The 19,044-nt window shown below is 45.4% G+C and overlaps 1 protein-coding gene across 2 annotated transcripts; it reads left to right on the top strand.

The window, feature by feature from the left end:
- Nucleotides 1-29: 29 nt before the first annotated feature.
- On the top strand, nucleotides 30-17,084 carry POLR3F (RNA polymerase III subunit F). Of its 2 annotated transcripts, XR_008449324.1 has the most exons (10): nucleotides 30-151; nucleotides 1,415-1,532; nucleotides 5,895-5,962; nucleotides 7,051-7,118; nucleotides 7,691-7,803; nucleotides 9,662-9,805; nucleotides 10,323-10,430; nucleotides 11,700-11,891; nucleotides 13,169-13,814; nucleotides 15,320-17,084. XR_008449324.1 is itself a non-coding variant. In XM_009562536.2 (9 exons), the coding sequence occupies exons 1-9, from the start codon at nucleotides 96-98 to the stop codon at nucleotides 13,244-13,246; spliced, it is 945 nt and encodes a 314-aa protein (XP_009560831.2). In that variant the 5' UTR covers nucleotides 30-95; the 3' UTR covers nucleotides 13,247-13,902. The 2 variants fall into 2 exon arrangements, 1 of the variants encoding a protein (XP_009560831.2); XM_009562536.2 differs by lacking the exon at nucleotides 15,320-17,084 and having other exon boundaries at nucleotides 13,169-13,902.
- Nucleotides 17,085-19,044: the final 1,960 nt, after the last annotated feature.

Here is a 19,044-nt window from a genome sequence, read left to right as displayed (position 1 = left end):
CACCGCCTCGCTCCCCGCCCCCCGTTGCCCGGCAACCGGCGCCGCTCCCCCCCGTCGCTTGGCTCTGACGTCACCGGCGGCGCCGCGCGGGCGCCATGGCGGAGGTGAGGGTGAAGGCGGAGACCCCCGATCCCGTGGAAATCGAGAGCAGGTGCGAGGCGAGGGGCGGGAGGGGTCGCGGGAGTCACCGAGCCCAGCTCCTGTCCCTGCACAGGACACCCACATTCACACCGTCTGTCTGTGGCCGTTGGCCAAATGCTTCTGGAATATTGTCAGGTTTGGCGCTGTGACGGCTTTCCCGGGGAGCTGTTCCAGTGCTCCACCACCCTCTGGGGGAAGAGCCTTTTCCTAATATTCAACTCAACCCTCCCAGCACATCTTCCTGCCATTCCCTCAGGTCCAGAGAGAAGACCTCAGCACCTCCTCCTCCCCTTGTGAGGAAGCTGCAAACTGTGATGAGGTCTCCCCTCAGTCTCCCCCAGGATGAACAGAACAAGTGATTTTAGCCGCTCCTCATACGGCTTCCCCTCCAAACTCTTCACCAATATTGTGGCCGCCTCTGGACACTCTCCAGTAGCTTTATGTCCTTTTCATCCAGTGGTGCCCAAACTGCGCCCAGTGCCCAAGGTGTGGCTACAAGGTGCAGAGCAGAGCAGGACAATCCCCTCTCTCAACCCGCTGTCAGTGCTGGCTGTCCTCCAGGACACGGTTCCCCTCTTTGCTGCCAGGGCACTGCTGGCTCATGTTCCACTTGTCATCAACCAGAACCCCCAGAACCTTTTTTGCAGGGCTTGCTCTCCAGCCTCTCACTCCCCATATGGACATCCAGGACTACCGTTTCCCAACCGCAAAATCCAGCACTTTCCCTTGTTAAACTCCATGCAGCTGGCAATTGTCCAGCTCTCCTGTTTGTCCAAATTCCTCTGCAGGGCCTTTTTGCTCTCAAGAGTGTCAACAGCAACACAATCTGTTTGCCTTCAGCTGCCCTTGTACCTTTCTGATCTTGGAAAGGGGGATTATGGCTTTTCTGCATTAAGTGATTTATTTCTAAAAGGTATTTCATCGGGATTTGCATCCTCAAAGTAGCCAGCAATTCCCTCCCATCAAAACCTTTTCTGTAATGAAACTGCACAGGGAGCTCTAAGTCCGGGTTGTTGATAATGAGAGCTGCAGGGAATTTGGATGGAGCACCACACTTGGTGTTGTTCAGAAAGCGAAGGCTGCTTGTCCAGCAGATTTGCCCACTTGGAGAGCAGATGCCAAGTTCCCCAATAAATATGGCCAAGCAGCAGTTCATGGGCATTTCTTCCCAAGTAATTCTTTTCCCCCTCTACCAATTTGACACTAATATTGTTTCGATCTGTGTTAGAATGCAATAGGACATGAGTTTGAACTTGCTTTCCTCCTCCTCCAGGATTATTGAGCTGTGCCATCAGTTCCCTCACGGCATCACAGACCAGGTGATTCAAAATGACATGCCTCACATGGAAGCCCAGCAGCGCGCCATGGCTATCAACAGGCTCCTCTCCATGGTAGGGTGATCTCACCTTCCTCACAGTATTTCAGCCAGCCCAGAGAGCTCTTCCTACACACAGTCTGCATGGCAGCAACCTGTCAGGCAGTGCTGGCAAATTAATCCCGTTCGGTTTTATAGAATCATGGAGTGGTTTGGACTGAAAGAGACCTTAAGGCTCACCCAGTTTCAACCCCCCACTTTTTCACTGGATCACGTTGCTCAAATGCTCATCCAACCTGGCCTTGAACACCTCCAGGGATGGGGCATTGACGTCTTCTCCGGGCAACCTGGGCCAGTGCCTCACCACCCTCACAGTAACAAATTTCTTCCTGATATCTAACCTAAATCTGCCCTCTTGCAGCTTAAAACCATTCCCCCTCGTACCTTCCCTGCACTCCCTGATAAAGAGCCTCTCCCCATATGCAAATCCATAAGAAATGAGGCTGTGACTGTGGGGTAAGGTTCGGCTGGCAATGAAAGAGTGAATGTTAGTGAATGCTGTTACACATAGTTTTATGCTCTTGGGCTTGCCTCTCCAAATTAGAGAATAAGAACTTTCCTGGCCTAGGCACAAGTGTCAGGGGCAGAACAAGTGTTTTGTGTGCAAGAAATGCCAGTAATTTGCCTCTGCGAAGCACTGTAAATCCTGGTTGGCAGTTTTCCAGTGATCAGTACTTAGTGAAAAGCAGAACTTTGTTTCTGGAACTAAGAATTGTTCAGAGCTTGTGCGGTAGAGCTGCAGTGTGATGTGTGGGGGACCATGCAAAGAAGTGTTTTGGTGGAAGGTGAGAGCAAAGTATATGGGAAGTTGATGTTCCTCATACAATGTGAAGGTAAAGAGAAATAATGGGAAGTGCCTAGATGTTGTGGGAAGGGTTGGGAGCTGTATTTGTTATTTCTAATAGCTGATGATAAGCAGATACTTGTTGGGGGGAAAAATATCCTCGAGGGTATTACTGTACTTGTAGGGAGCAAGTATCATAGAATCATAGAATGACTAGGTTGGAAGGGACCCACTGGGTCATTGAGTCCAACCATTCCTAACACTCCCTAAACCATACCCCTCAGCACCTCGTCCACCCGTCCCTTAAACACCTCCAGCGAAAGAGACTCAACCACCTCCCTGGGCAGCCTATTCCAGTGCCCAATGACCCTTTACGTGAAAAATTTTTTCCTGATGTCAAGCCTGAACCTCCCCTGGCGGAGCTTGAGGCCATTCCCCCTCATCCTGTCCCCTGTCACTTGGGAGAAAAAGCCAGCTCCCTCCTCTCCACAACCTCCTTTCAAGTAGTTGTAGAGAGCAATAAGGTCTCCCCTCAGCCTCCTCTTCTCCAGGCTAAACAACCCCAGCTCTCCCAGCTGCTCCTCATAAGACTTGTTCTCCAGCCCCCTCACCAGCTTCGTTGCTCTTCTCTGGACATGCTCCAGAGCCTCAACATCTTTCTTGTGGTGAGGGGCCCAGAACTGAACACAGTACTCAAGGTGCGATCTCACCAGTGCCGAGTACAGGGGCAGAATAACCTCCCTGGACCTGCTGGTCACGCTGTTTCTGATACAAGCCAAGATGCCATTGGCCTTCTTGGCCACCTGGGCACATTGTTGGCCCATGTTCAGTCGGCTGTCAACCAACACCCCCAGGTCCTTCTCCTCTAGGCAGCTTTCTAGTCAGACTTCTCCTAGTCTGTAGCACTGCATAGGGTTGTTATGCCCCAAGTGCAGGACCCGGCATTTGGCCTTGTTAAACCTCATGCCATTGGTCTCAGCCCAGCAGTCCAGCCTGTTCAGGTCCCTTTGCAGAGCCTCCCTACCCTCCAGCAGATCCACGCTTCCACCCAGCTTAGTGTCATCTGCAAACTTGCAAAGGGTGCACTCAATGCCTTCATCCAGGTCACTGATAAAGACATTGAACAGAGCTGGACCCAGTACTGAGCCCTGAGGAACTCCACTTGTGACTGGCCTCCAGCTGGAGTTAACTCCATTGACCACCGTTCTCTGGGCCTGGCCATCCAACCAGTTTTCAACCCAGGAGAATGTGCGCCTGTCCAGGCCAGAGGCTGATAGTTTCTGAAGCAGAATGCTGTGAGAAACTGTGTCAAAGGCTTTACTGAAGTCCAAGAAGACTACATCCACAGCCTTTCCCCCATCCAGTAGTTGAGGCACTTTGTCATAGAAGGTGATCAGGTTAGTTTGGCAAGATCTGCCTTTTGTAAACCCATGTTGACTGGGCCTGATCACCCGGTTCTCTTGCATGTGCTTCATGATAGCACTCAAGATTACCTGTTCCATGACTTTCCCTGGCACTGAGGTGAGACTGACAGGCCTGTAGTTCCCCGGATCCTCCCTGCAACCCTTCTTGTAGATGGGCGCAACATCAGCCAGCCTCCAGTCTAGTGGAACTTCCCCAGTCATTCAGGACCGCTGGAAGATGATGGAAAGGGGTTTGGAAAGGACATCCGCCAGCTCCTTTAATACTCTTGGGTGGATCTCATCGAGCCCCATAGACTTGTGGGTGTCTAGCTGGGCAAGCAAGTCTCTAACCGCCTCCTCTTGGATCATGGGAGCCTCATTCTGCTCCTCTAACTCCTGGGTTTGTACACAGGGGGAACAACTTTCCTTGCTACTAAAGACTGAGGCAACGAAGGCATTAAGTACCTCAGCCTTGTCTTCATCCCTTGTCACTGTTGTTCCTTCTGCATCCAATAGGGACTGAATATTCTCCCTAGTCCTCCTTTTCTTGTTAATGTATTTGTAGAAAGATTTTTTATTATCTTTTACAGACTTATCCAGTTTGATTTCTAGTTGGGCCTTAGGCCTCCTGATTTTTTCCCTGCACTTCCTTCCTGTAGTCTACCCAAGACACCTGTCCCTTCTTCCAAAGCTCATAGACATTCCTCTTCTTTTTGATATCTCTCAAGATCCCCCTACTCAACCAAGCTGTTTTTTTTCTTGCTGGCTCCTTTTCCGGAACATGGGGATGGCTTGCTCCTGAGCTGCTAGGATTTCATTTTTGAAGAGTGCCCAGCACTCGTGGGCTCCCTTGCCCTTAAGGATTGTCTCCCATGGGACTTTGCTAACCAGCTGTCTGAACAATCTGAAGTCTGCCCTCTGGAAGTTTAATGTGACTGTTTTGCTAATTCCCTTCTTTATCCCACCTAGAACTGAAAACCCTGTCATCTCATGATCGCTTTGTCCCAGGCGTCCTCCAACTGCCACATCCCCCACAAGGCCTTCTCTGTTCACAAACAGCAGGTCCAGGAGGGCACCCTCCCTTGTCAGCTCACTCACCAGTTGTGTGAGGAAGTTGTCTTCCACACACTCCAGGAACCTCCTAGACTGCTTCCTTTCTGCTGTATTGTACTTCCAGCAGATATCAGGAAAGTTGAAGTCTCCCACGAGGACAAGAGGTAGCAATCTAGAAACTATCCCCCGCTGTTTGTAGAAGAGCTCATCAGCTGCTTCTTCTTGGCTGGGTGGTCTGTAACAGAATCCCATAACGATATCTGCTTTCTTTTGGGCACCTCTGATTTTAACCCACAGGCACTCAGTCCCTTCCTCACCGTAATTGAGCTCTAGGGTATCAAAGCACTCTCTAACATAGAGGGCTACACCGCCTCCTCTCCTACCCTTCCTGTCCCGCCTGAAGAGTTTATACCCCCTATGGCTGCACTCCAGTTATACAGTCATCCCACCACGTTTCTGCGATGGCAACAACATCACAGTCACCTTGCCCTACAATAGCTTCCAACTCCTCCTTCTTATTGCCCATGCTGCGTGCATTGGTGTAAATGCACTTCAGCTGGGCTGGCAAACCTTCAGCCCTCTTGAAGGGAATAGAGCTCATTCCCGGTAGACTGGTCCTTGGAATAACTAACTGCACAGTGCCAGTTTCATCCTTATTGTCCCCAGGTATAATCGCTCCCACTTTCTCTGAGATCATGTACTGGCGGTCCTCTCCAGCACACCATCTCTCAGTCACTGGAACCCCACTTCCAGGCTCACTCCCAACTAGCCTGGTCTTGTCCCCCTCCCCCTTCACATAGTTTAAAGCCCTATTTAAGAGCCTAGCTAGATTTTTATTAAGGACTTTAGTCCCCCTAGGAGACAAGCGTGTCCCATCCGTAGTAAGGAAGCCTAGGGGTGGGTGGGTCACCCCATGATCAAAGAACCCAAAGCCCTTCTCCTCACACCAGGCTCGGAGCCAGGCATTAATCAACTCAAATCCTCAGAGGTGTTATTGTTTCTAGCAGTTAGAAATGTTCATTTTCCTTTTTCCTTATTCAGTTGACATGAAATAAGGTTTTTATTGTAGAAGATTCTTGCCATGTTCTGAAACGAGCTCTTTGAAAGGAAGTACATGCATTGTGTTCATCTCTCCTAGGGGCAGCTGGACCTTCTCAGGAGCAATGCAGGTCTCCTCTACAGGATCAAAGAGTCTCAGAATGCAAGGTAAGCCTTGTGTTTGCTGGATAAATGCACTTGAAATGAGATTCTGTAACTGTCATGCAGCATTGCAGAGAAGACATTTTACCAATGTAATATGGATTCTGTACCATGGATTTTAGAGGACATAACTGTTACAAGAGGATGCACTTAAATCCCCTGAGCTAATCCTGAAAACCACTTCAGGTGCTGTAGTTTCTACTAAGCCAAGGGTGCCCTGGAACTATGGCTGTAACTGCCTAGTGCAGTTCCTGGTCCAGATGACAGCAAAGTGATCTGTGTGCACATATGGATGTGCTCAGGTGAAATCCCACTGGAGCCTGACCAAGCTGTTTGCAAATTATTCTGTGGCCTTCCTCACCGCACAGAATCGTAGAATCATAGCATGGTTTGGCTTGGAAGGGATCTTGAAAATCACCCAGTTCCAACCCCCCTGCTACGGGCAGAGATACCTTCCCCTGGATCAGGTTGTCAATACTATCAGTGCTCATACTGACAGCTGTTCTGCTTCGACTCATGCTCTTTGGTTTATTAAAATGTAGCTTAATATGGTGTCATGTGATGCCTGCATAAATCGGGGTAAAAGATGCCTAGAAATGCTAACAGAAAGAAATAGCCTTCGAAGTTATCCTCTCTTTCAAATGCTTTAGAGAAAGATTGCTGAGGTCAAGCTTTCTCAGACCAATGAAAAGACATGTTTTAGAGATGGGAGTGTGCTGCTCTCCCTTTGAAGATGTTCTGTCTAGAGACAGAATCCTAACTTATGCTCTGAGCTGTTTTTGACGTTCCACAGTTGTGTTAGTACGTGACTCTGAATTCCCCATTGTTATGGCAAGCTGGGTGACTCCTGCTTAGTCACTTCTTGTTCGTGGTGCACTCTTTTCTCTTTACTGTGGCTTCTTACTGGTGAGCTTGGCTTGATCCAGCGAGGTTTGGTGTCGCGTGTTGTATTTGCCAGTAGCTGGCTGACTGTATAGGATTTTTTTTCCTTAGTGCATTGTTCTTTCATAGTCGTTGTTTTAGGTTTAAAGCAAATTCAGCTTCTTCCAAATTTTGGACCTTTCAAAAATCCTTATTTCTGTCTCATTTTACAGTAAAATGAAGGGCTCTGACAATCAAGAGAAGCTGGTTTACCAAATTATAGAAGACGCAGGCAACAAAGGTAGTTTAAATTATAATTGCGGATGGTACTGACTGTGTTTACTTATGGAACCATTCCTGTCCAAACAAATGCTTATCCAGACAATACAAATATAAAATCTAGAGTCCCCGTACCAGGTCTGTATGTTCCATGTGCCCGCTTTTTGAAAAACAAGGAGAAAGTGGTATGTTCCTCTATTAAAATAAGAACCTGTCTTGGCTGACTTTTGGGGAGGCTCTTTCAGAATACCTGGAATATGAATTACGAGTTATCTATAGAACTCTCAACCTAAGGAATCTGCAGAATATTCCCTACTTAAAAGAAAACATGATATCCATATTGAATTTAAGAGGTGTGCTGCCAGGAGAAGGACAGCATGGTAGTTGTGACGTGCATTTCTTGGTTTGTCAGTTGTTCTGTTCCATCCTCTTCTGTCCCTCCCTCTCTTTGCCGGGAGCAGTAGGACTGAGGAGACGTCCCATGGTTGGCAAGCGAGTTGAGCAGTGTTGTGGTGTGGCTTTTGGTTTGTGAGTGTGTACAGAAACAAATGTTTTCTCCTATTCATTTCTGTTCACTTCTCTGTTTTTAATCAGGTATTTGGAGCAGGGACATCAGATACAAAAGCAATTTGCCTTTAACGGAGATTAACAAGATACTGAAAAATTTGGAAAGCAAGAAACTAATTAAAGCAGTTAAATCTGTAGCAGTGAGTATTTTGTGACTTCTTTTTTTAACAGTGTCGAACATTTGCTGCACACTGTGTGTGTTTGAACAGGGAGCTGGGGGCAGAGAAACCCAATTCTGTCTCCAGCTTTCTCGCTGACTGTGCACCAGTGTTTGCCTTTAGTGTGCACGTTTGAGTTGCAACAAATATGAGAAGCTGTCATGTTTATTAAATAATCAACATACCACTAATAAACTGATTAATTAATTATTACACCATTATTAATATGCAGTTCTGTCACTCTTCCCACCACTAATTACACACCATTGCTATCAAACTGCAATTTTAGTTCTTTTAGTTTTTTTAGTTTTTTTAGTTCTTTTATTTCTTTATTGCACACAACTGTTGTTATAGCTTTCTTAGCCCTCACAGGCCTCTTGTGCTGCTTGCTGCTCATCTGCAGTTGTGTCATCATTTTCTCTGTGCCACCACAACTGATCTTAAGGACATAAACCTAGGGAAGAGTCTGGTGGGGTTCCCTTCAGCATCCCAATGGGCTTGGGTCCGCAGGTCAACTGCTCTGCTGTCTGTAGGCATCCACACTCATGCTGTCTGTAGATCCTGCCCTCTTTTGTTCTCTGATTTGTATAACATACTCCTTCTCTGCTTCTTCACTTTTCTACTACTCTTCTCTTTTCTCCACTCAGTCTCCACCCAAATAAGAAACCTGCCCAGAATTATGTTTTCTGCATTAGTTCCAGTGTCACTGTACCACACTTTGGTGTTTCTGATACTTCAGTGATCTCAGCCTTTTACGTGGAGCTGGTGATACCATCACCTGGCTGCACATGGCCTCACAAGGTTCCTCTCCCCCAGAGATCCTGAAACTCTCCTCAGTTATCTGTCTCATGCTGCAGTGGTATTGTTTACTTTAAACAATTTCTGAGAGATCTGATTCTGTTCTAGTCTTGGTTCCTCTACTTTGTTCCAGTTACTGAAGTACATTCTTGTGTGCAAACAGTCCACATATTAGAGTAGGGTTTATTCTTTTCCATGCTTTTTCTCACACTGTTACAATGCTTATGCAGCATCCTGCTCTCCCTTACCTGCTTAATTGTGAATAATTTGCATTAGCATGTTGTTTGGACTTTCTTCTGGTCTACAGAGATTAGGTCTCACAAGAGAGGAATAGAGGGGCAGAATCACTTCCCTCGACCTGCTGGTCACGCTTCTTTTGATGCAGTCCAGGACACTGTTGACCTTCTGGGCTGCAAGCTCACTATTCTTTGAATAAGACCATTCAACCAGTTTCTTATCCACCATACCATCCACTCATCAAATCCATATCTCCCAATTTAGAGAGAAGGATGTTGTGGGGGACCATGTCAAAGGCTTTACAGAAGTCTAGATAGATCACATCCGTCGGTTTACCCGTGTCCACTGCTGCAGTTAGCCCATCATAGAAAACCACGAAGTTGGTCATACACAATTTGTCCCTGGTAAAGCCATGCTGGCTGCCATTAATCACCTCCCTGCGCTCCATGTGCTTTAGCACAGCTTCTAGGAGGATCTGCTCCATGGTCTTCCCAGGCACAGAGGTGAGGCTGACAGGTCAGTAGTTCTCAGGATCATCTTTGCTACCCTTTTTAAAAATGGGCACAGCATTACTCTTCTTCCAGTCACCAGGGACTTCTCCTGATTGCCATGACAGAAGTATTGATCTTCTCTTTATCTCCACGTTACCTGAGGGTCCAACTTATTAAGGAGAGCTTGAGTCAGCTGGATTGCTGTGCCCCATGTTTCAGGAGTTATGAACTCTTTCTTTTGCAGAGAGCTTCTTAAATCTTCCTTTCTGTGGAAGCCATTCAGCTGTTGAGACCTGTGTACTTTTCTCCCACAGGCATCCAAGAAGAAGGTGTACATGCTGTATAACTTGCAGCCGGACCGGTCGGTGACTGGTGGGGCTTGGTACAGTGACCAAGACTTTGAGTCAGAATTTGTGGAGGTGTTAAATCAACAGTGCTTTAAATTTCTACAGAGTAAGGTGAGTGCTGCTACTGAAGTCACCTCTCAGTTGTTTTGTGCAAGTAAATATTTTCCTTATAAAACAGAGCTCCTTTTTTCTGAGAGCACCAAACGCAGTAGTCATTCAGCTCTGCCTAGAAAACAATCTTCTCTAGTTTAACTGCATGTGAAGCCTTCTCTCCATTAAATAATTCCTGTGCAGATTGCAGCATTTCTCTATTTCTTTAAAATGCATTTTAAACAGTGCTAGGTACTACAGAATTTTTGTCAACAAAAAGCCAAATGCTGATATGCTTTCATATTTATCTAAACTACTGTAAATTTTGAGTCATATTTAGTGTAAAATTATGTTTGTGCACTGCGTTGTTTCACGTACATCAGCCCTAAGCATGTACCTTTAAAACACTGAGTAAAAAAACATGTTCCAGAAATGGTTTGGAAGTCAACTTTTGTACTTCAGTCTGCCTGAAGCTGAATCAAGAAGGAGGCTCTGCACAGGGAGCACTGACTGTAACTCATCTCTGCTTTTTTCTCAGGCAGAGGCAGCTCGTGAGAGCAAACAGAACCCTATGATACAGAGGAACAGCTCATTTGCCTCATCCCATGAGGTGTGGAAATACATCTGTGAGCTGGGGATCAGTAAGGTCAGAATAGATTCATGTTATTTCAGTCAAAATTGTCTGTGCGTGGCTAGTGATGGAAGTTGTGTCCTGCAGATTTTGTGAGGGTCCAAGAAGTGCTTTAGTTCCTGTAGTGGGGATGGCCTTTGCTGCTGTGTTGCTTTTTGAGGAGATCATTGCTACTGTGTGAGACTGCAGGATAGTTTGTACATGTGGGTTTTCAAAGAATTAAAGAATTAATTAAAGAATTAGGATTCACATCCTTGTTGATGGAGTAAAACCTACATGGAGGTAGTTTTCCTTTAACGATCTCAAACGGTTTATTTTTTATAACTTCTCTCAAGTTTGCCTGTGCACTTCAAGCAGTTTTAGGTGAGGAAAAAAATGGAGACACCCCCCCCCCCCCATTTATTGGTCACCATCAACACATATATCATCAGCAGTCTTGTCTTTTTTCTACTCTCATGATTGTTGTTCTTAGAACTGAAAATTTATCATGCTAGGATGAGGTGAACACTTGAGATGCATAAAGAAGTTAGTTTTGGTAAGCCAGGGCTATTGTAATCCCAAACTGCTTGGAAGGTAGGTCATATTGGTATTTGCTTTTACCTGGAGTCCTGGGTCCTGCTGTGTGGCCCTCAGCACAGGAGGGACATGGATCTATTAGAGTGAGTCCAGAGGAGGCCACAAAGATGATCCAAGAGCTGGAGCACCTCTTGTATGAGGACATGCTTGAGAGAGTTTGGGTTGTTCAACCTGGAGAAGAGAAGGGTCTGTAGAGACCTTATAGCAGCCTTCCAGTAATGAAAGGGGCTACAGAAATCTGGGGAGGGGCTCTTTATCAGGGAGTGCAGGGATAGGATGAGGAGGAATTGCTTTTAGCTGACAGAGGAGATATTTAGACTGGATATAAGGAAGAAATTTGTTACTGTGAGGGTGGTGAAACACTGGCACAGGTTGTCCAGGGAGGTAGTGGATGCCTCATCTCTGGAAACATTCAAAGTCAGGTTAGATGGGTCTCTGAACTACTTGATCTGGTTAAAGATGACCCTGCCTCCGCAGGTGGGTTGGACTAGAGTAGCTGTAAAGGTCCCTTCCAACCCAAACCATTCTATGATTCTTTTCTTTTTGTATCGGCACAACCCCATAAAGTGCCCAGTGAGAGCTGTGCCTTTTATCTGGGCTCAGTTAGAGCTCTAAGGATCTGTTACTCGTGGTGTTTGCTCGTTTCCTCCTTGCAGGACCTATTGGCATGCATCTTTCCTAATGTTTATTTTACACATTGTTTCTTAGGTAGAGTTGTCAATGGAAGACATTGAAACCATTTTAAATACGCTGATATATGATGGAAAAGTGGAGATGACGATTATTGCTGCAAAGGAAGGGACAGTAGGCAGTGTGGATGGACAGATGAAGCTGTACAGAGCCATTAGTCCTCTCATACAACCTACTGGATTAGTCAGGACGCCCTGTGGACTCTGCCCTGTAAGTAACTAATGCTGTATATGACTGTATACAGTCTGCACACTGCCAGGTTATATCTGTGAGTGATACTTATGGCTTTCTAAGCCAGCTATGTTTACAGGTGTTATCTGTGCTGCCTTAGCTATGGAGTAAGAGGCAGATTCTTTAGTTTAGACCAGGATGTTTTGCACTTTTGTCCTGTCTCTTTACTGGACTGTATGTGACAGGGAGATGTCAAGTATAGCCCTTTCCAAATTATATTTTCTGATCCCAAGTTTGCTTATTCATGTTTTTAAAAAGCTGATTTAGTTCTGTCTAGCTATTGATCTTTCCTGCTTGTACTGTAAAGTGATATCTAGGTAAAACTTGTCAGTGTGTCTGTTTGCATTATTTACTCCTTAGTTACTTAAATCAATTTCTCCCAAGTGATAGGACAAGGAGAAATGGCCTCAAGTTTGGAGGGGAGGTTTAGAATCATAGAATGTTTTTTGGGTTGGAAGGGACCTTAAAGTCCATCTAGTTCCAACCCCCATACCATGGGCAGGGACACCTCCCACCGGATCAGATTGCTTCAGGCCCCATCCAACCTGGCCATGAACACCTCCAGGGATGGAGCGTCTATGACTTCTCTGGGCAGCCTGGGTCAGTGCCTCACCACCCTTATCAAGATGAATGTTTTCCTAATGTGTAAGATATCTAAGTCTTCTCCCTTACAATGTGAAGCCATTCCCCCTTGTCCTGTCCCTGCACTCTGATAAAAAAGTCCCTCTCCCAGCTTTCCTGTAGCCCCCTTCAGGTACTGGAAGGCTGCTATGAGGTCTTCCCAGAGCCTTCTCTTCTCCAGGCTCAACAACCACAACTCCCTCATCCTGGATTTAGCCAGAGGAGCTTTAGATTGGCTATTAGGAAAAATTTATTTTCTGAAAGAGTGGTGAAGAAGGAAGCACTGGAAGAGGTTGCCCAGGGAAGTGGTGGAGTCGCCATCCTTCGAGGTGTTTAAAAAAGCGTAGCTGTTGCACTTCAGGACATGATTTGGTAGGCACAGTGGTGTTGGTCTGACGTTTGGACTGGATGATCTTAGAGGTCTTTTCCAACCTTAATGATCCTATGATTCTATGATGCTGCAGTTTGGTCTGTTTTGCTTCTCTTCCTCAGAGCTGGCATAGGCCTTCCAGGATTTTGGCCTCTGTTAGACTACTGCTTTTCTACTGGGAAGGAGCAGAAAACATGCGAGCACGTTACTTCCAGTTATATTGCTCAACTCTGTTGCTCATCTGACACAGGGCTTTCTTTTGCAGGTTTTTGATGATTGCCATGAGGGTGGTGAGATTTCTCCATCAAACTGTATTTACATGACAGAGTGGCTGGAATTTTGAAGTGAAAGAAAACTGTAAACGGGATTTGTGCTTCACAGCCAAGGCGGCAAAGCTGCTTGCTCTTTTCAAAAGTGAACTTCTAAATTCGAGAGTGACTTCAGGACACAGAGTGACTTCGTTTTTAATGAAACACAAAGCAGCAGCATATCAGTTGCATGAGGATTCCTATGAGTGGACTGGAAATTGAGTCAGCACTGAATATCCAGGCTGAAGTGGAAATGTAGATCCATTCTTGTCCCAAAAATTGTTTGCATAACTTGAAAAGTGCCAGTTAACAGATGGGTGGTGATGGATTCCAAGGATTGTGTTGAGTATTCCACAGATGCTTATTTTTAATGAGAGAAAGCAAGTCATTAGCTGATCAGAAAGACTTGCTAATGAGTGTTGCCAAGAATGAGATCCCAAACTTTGCTGTCAGACTGATGCTGCTAGTGAGTCCTCAAGTCCTCAAGCTGACGCCTTTCTCCCATGACAGCTACCATCTAATGGAAGATAAAGAATCCAATGTGGGAAACATCCTGAATATGTCAAGCAGAACTCACTGATTCTTCATTATCTTTCTTACCTGGTAATTTATCATTAAAATCCTGATTTTTCTCATGCACCTGTGCTTCATTCCCTCCATTGTTGCCATTGCCTGGTGATGCATCTGTTGTATTTATTCCTTCATCTGACAGCCACGAGATCATCATGAAATCTGTGTTGCTGTGTCTGGGCAGCTGCATCACATACATGGGTATGTCAGCTGCAATTTTGAGTAGAAGTGTTCTGGGAAGATGTGTTTTCCAGAAGAGAAAGAGTTCCTTTGGCCTGACAGTACAGGGAAAAAAATTATAGATTACCTGAATGCCCTCAGGGTTGAAAAAAATGCCAGTGACAGTTGTTTGTACATAAATATGGCCTCTGACCTTGGTTTGTGATCTGAGAAAGGCATGATACTGGCATATCATCAAAAAGCACATTATTCTCTTCCTGCAATGTGGAGCCGAGTTGTGTTTCTCCTAAGTGTGACACCTCTGGCTTTTCTGTGTTGTTCTGGGCTGATGAACTGGCAATGCCATACAGGCTGTGGTGCTGTTATAAGCCTCATGCCCAGGGTATGCTGGGCCACAGACCTCTTAGAGCTGTGTCTGGTCTCATCTGGCTATCCATGTCCATCTGGTAGTACTGGAGGGGTGATAGTGTCTGAAAAATGTAGGTTCAAATCCCACTTGGGAAGTAAAGATTTTTTACCAACTCTGTTATGCTAATTAGTTACTCCACCTCTTCCTTAACCTATAATCAAGCAACCAACCTCTAGGGGAAAAAAAGTCAGCTTCTTCTTCATAAATGAACATATTGTGCATATATGGTCCAGCCAGCGCGTCCACTATCCAGGATGACAGAGGGTTGGAACAATGCAGTGTAGACACATGAGCAGTGTGGAAAATGACTGGTCCCAGTACAATTTGCTGTGGCTTAATCTCACAGCATCCAGGCTGGATGTCTATGCAAGTACTCAGCATCTTCACAATAGCCTCCCAGCACTGGGAAACAATGGACGGGTCAAGCACAACATGAGTCAGGTTGCATCTACCTATTTTCAGAATTCTCTGTTGGAAAATAAGCCCTCGTGGACACTGCGTTGGGAGGGGAATGTTCAAGCACCTCTACAACAGAGTTATCAGCAACCACGGGTAGTAAGCAGTGGGCTAACAGCGAGATTTGGGGAGACAGTTGACCTAATAAGGGTAAGAGATTTTACATCAGCTATTTCAATCCTGTCCAGGAGCTTGCACCATCTGAAAGCAGCCTGGATCACATACAGAAGCGTTCAAATCTTGCTCAGTTCTTAATTTCCTACTGATAGTGTGGGTTGCAGACAGAAGGCTAACAGCGGTTAAGTGCTGTACAAAGAAACGCAGTTCCTGTCCCACATGGAGAGTATAATCCAGAGGCAAAGGCTCCTTGTTTGGGAGCAGCCAGGCATGCTGTCTCTGACTGAAGCAAACAACTAGTGCTGATAAGTGTCCATGGAATGAGTTTGATTGCATTAGCTAATGTGAGCACCCACCGCTCTTCCTTTTGTTGCAGTGTTGTCTGGAGGTGACAGGAACGCATATCTCTACAGAGGCCGAAGAGCTCTCACAAAAGAGATGAGGGGATAAAATGCTCAGCTGTTTGTTCTTCCTCTGTCCTCTTTAACCACTCAGCACGCTGAGGTCTGAGGAAGACACTTGCTCATTTCACTGGTCAGAGCCTTAACCCCACCTTCAGGCATCCGCTATGTGGCCAAAGGTAACTCCACTGAGGTGTGGGGCTGCGTTGCCTTTGTCTTCCTGAGTTCAAAGAAGACAGAACACAATAGGGTCCTGGATCCTGCTGCTGCAGAGATAAGACATTGTTTGTGCTCTACTGCAGCTGGAAGATAGCTTTCAGGAGACAACATGCCTTTATCATGCAGGTATGTCACGCAGTATAACCATACCCACTGGCAATAAGAAAAAGGGGAGAGAGCTTGTCAGTGAACAGCTTTAGGTAGGAAAGATCTGGTTTGTTAAGATCTTCAAATTCTGGCTCATTTGTGTTTGGTTTATCTGGTTTCGGTGACCTTTGTCTCTGAAGCTTCTTAGTGTTGCAGCTGTAACAAGACTTCTCAAATGTGGAAAAAAAGTACGCCTATAGAGAAAAGTAAAGCAATTTCACTTTCCTGTTTGTAAAACAGGAATCTGTCTGGTTACAAATCACTACAAAATTTAATGTTTGAGGAAGCTGCAATACTCCAGTGCTGAATATGAAAACACCAAAGTTAACACTCAAAACATAGATAACATCGTACACTTCGAAGCATGATCTGCTCATTTCTTTATGCAAGCATCATAGGAGAGATCACAGTGGAGTTGCTACAGGACTGTGAGGGGCATTCAGGGTCGGGGAGCTGGCTCCCGTTGCAGTGGAACCCTGTTAATATGAGCCCCGTTAATGGGAGCCCCAGGGTGTGTAGACCCCACTGTGACCCTACCTGGCGGTGCTGAGACATTTCCTCTCCAGCAGTAACCACTGTACAGAAGTGTGTTGGAAGGTAGTCACACCCAAAGTCCATTTTCACATGGAATCCAGCGCAAGATTGCTTTTTATTTCCGAGAGAAACATTAACTACACTACCAGGCTGTGTTGTGAACTGAGGGAAAGCACAGCTCACAGGTGCTGTTTAACATCTCTTGCCTTTACAGTTCAAAGTTTAAAACATTAACGGCAAACTTGAAGCTTTGATAAAGAAAACATTTATCCCATGGCTGAATGGGTGTTAGGTTTGTCCTGGATTTGCTTGCTTCATTTACTCTGATGATAAATCGTGACGCTTATTCATCTGGTGCTGTTTGAGTGCCATCTTCTGTCCCATCCTGGCGTGACTACCCTGGGGATCAAGAAAGAAAACTCTTAAACCTTGCTCTGGTTTCCTGTTTGCCTCCACCACTAAATCTCCTTCTGCTGAACATCTCATGCTTTGAAACAGGGTACAGGCACCTGAAAGAGGTCTGTCCTTTGCCACAGACAGACCACCATCCCCTCTTGCTTCACAGGGCTGGGACTTTCAGTCTGTTCACCTGTGGGAAACTGGTACCCAGGCACTCAGCCACACCTGGAGGAGACAAAAAGGTCCTGTGAGAAGCTCCACGGATTGTGCCCAAGTTCTTGTTCAAATGGTTTACTTCCCCCTGAGAAAGTTAATTATTGCACTTTGCATGCTTTTCAGGCGATCCTGGGGGAGTGGGGAGGAGGGAAAGAGAGCTCAAAGCATTCTCTTCCAGCTGTTAAAACAAGTTGGGGCTGATGTAGGCAGCCTGTGTTCCTCCCCCCCCCTTTCCCCCCCCCCCACTTTCTGAGCAAGTCTGTGATTCTTCCAGGAAAACAGAAGAATGGGAAAGCTTTCACTTCAGTTATTTGATCTAGAAACACAGGGCTTTAGGATTTTGCTCCTCTTGAAAACTCATGATAGTTGGTCAATGTTTAATTAATCTAATGCTAGCAAGGTGGGGACAGCATGGCCTTAAAGCCTTGCGTTGCTTTGGAGACATGGTAATGTAAGGAAGATGGAAAATGAATTATATTCTAACAAGTCCAGAAGAGCAGATTTGCTCTGCCTCTTACTGATACTGCTTTGAAAGCAAGTCCTGGGTTTGAGGACATTCATAATAGTAGTAATTTGAATTTTAGCGAATAAGCGTAGGTAGCATTTTTCTATTTTTTTATTCTCACTGATTTTGTGATCTTTCTGCTTGTGTTCAGATTTTATACAAGCAGATTTAACCCCTGCAGAGCAAATGATTTGCCTCATGTTAGGAAGCTGAGAAGAAAATATTAATGTTCAGCTCAGGCAGCACCTCATTTTGCTTTGTTTTGGACCTGAAATACTGCTCTCCACTGTTAGATGCTTCAGTAGAAAATACACCTTCTCACCCTGGGAAGAAGGAACAAGTGGCTCTTGGGTAAAGCACTTTCCTCAAGCATTCTCTGGATAATGCAATTCTCCCTGTGGAATTCAGTGTTCTGAAAACGGCCCCTACCCGTGTACTTGCGCAGTTCTGCTCCATATCTGTCAGTCAATTCCTTCTGTCCTTTCAGGGAAAGGATGAAGAACTGCTGATGGTTCCAAACTCTACAATATCCCAACCGCAGTTTCATTGGATCTTCTTCCACTGCAGGGCATGTTGAAGTATCTTGAGGGGCACAGAGAACAGAGTTGAAAAACTCATTCTTCCCTCTTCAATTGTTTGTTTAACTTCTTGCTATTTCTAGTGGAAACAAACTCTTAGCACAGACTGCAAACTGTGAGCAGTCACAAAATTTTCACAAGTTCTTGAAGGCTGAGAAGAGATTGTTCTTTTTTTTTTTTTTAATAGCCAAGCATCACATTGTGGACTGCAATAACATTTAAAACATATTTTTATTCCTAATTGCTTATTATATATAAAAGTTGGCCATTTTTCCTATGCATGGTTTTACAAAAAACTTCATATAGCTAAGAAAAATGTAAGATGTGTCCCAGAGAGCTCATAGAGTGGAATGAACATCATCCTGCAGTTGACCTCTACAGACAACCCGAGCGCCACAGTTTGGCCAGCTTTGATGTTTCTTGTGCTAGTTAGCTGGTAGGACGCAATGCCACCTGATTCCATAGATCTCCGTACTACTGGCTGTTTTGTGCTTTTAATCTGCTGTATCAGGTGTGTAGGCAGACACCCACATGATAAGTGGCCGCACCTTGAATCCTGTGTTCAGGTTTGGGCCCCTCACTACAAGAAGGACATCGAAGTGCTGGAGTGTATCCAGAGGACAATGGAGCTGGGGAAGGGTCTGGAGCACAGTGGTAATAAGGATCAGCTGAGGGAACTGGGGTTTGTGAAAATTAATTGATAAGATCTGCTGCAGCTGGTTTGTATGTTTGATTATCTTGTAATAAAAATCTGTCTTGTATTAAGAGTTAATATGCAGACAATCTCTAGACATGGAGGAATAACTTGAAAGAATAAACACTCTCTTAGAGTTGCAAGAATTTATCAATATGCTTAATTGTCTTGTAAGATGTAGCTGGTTTAGGTCAAGAGATAACCTGTCTTAGGGCTGTGAGAATTTATTGATGTGCTTAATTGACTTGTGAGTTATAGTTGTCTTGGGTCAGGAGATAACCTGAAGGAAGTCTCCAGATAACCTAAAAAAATAAACATTCTTTGAGAACTTACATGGTTCTTTTTCTAAAACTAGTATATATACCTGCTGCTTTTGTAAGGTGTTATGCCTTTTTTAGAAGGGCATCC

The sequence above is a fragment of the Cuculus canorus genome, chromosome 3, assembly GCF_017976375.1.
Source record: "Cuculus canorus isolate bCucCan1 chromosome 3, bCucCan1.pri, whole genome shotgun sequence".
NCBI classification, from domain to species: domain Eukaryota; kingdom Metazoa; phylum Chordata; class Aves; order Cuculiformes; family Cuculidae; genus Cuculus; species Cuculus canorus.
The sequence above is the reverse complement of the archived record's forward strand: the minus strand, read 5'-3'. Positions and strand labels throughout refer to the sequence as shown.

Coding starts and splice junctions, on each gene's coding strand:
- POLR3F (XM_009562536.2), top strand. CDS start 96: ATGGCGGAGGTGAGGGTGAAGGCGGAGACCCCCGATCCCGTGGAAATC. Junction 5,963..7,050: donor AAAGAGTCTCAGAATGCAAG/GTAAGCCTTGTG, acceptor CTCATTTTACAG/TAAAATGAAGGGCTCTGACA. Junction 7,119..7,690: donor AGAAGACGCAGGCAACAAAG/GTAGTTTAAATT, acceptor GTTTTTAATCAG/GTATTTGGAGCAGGGACATC.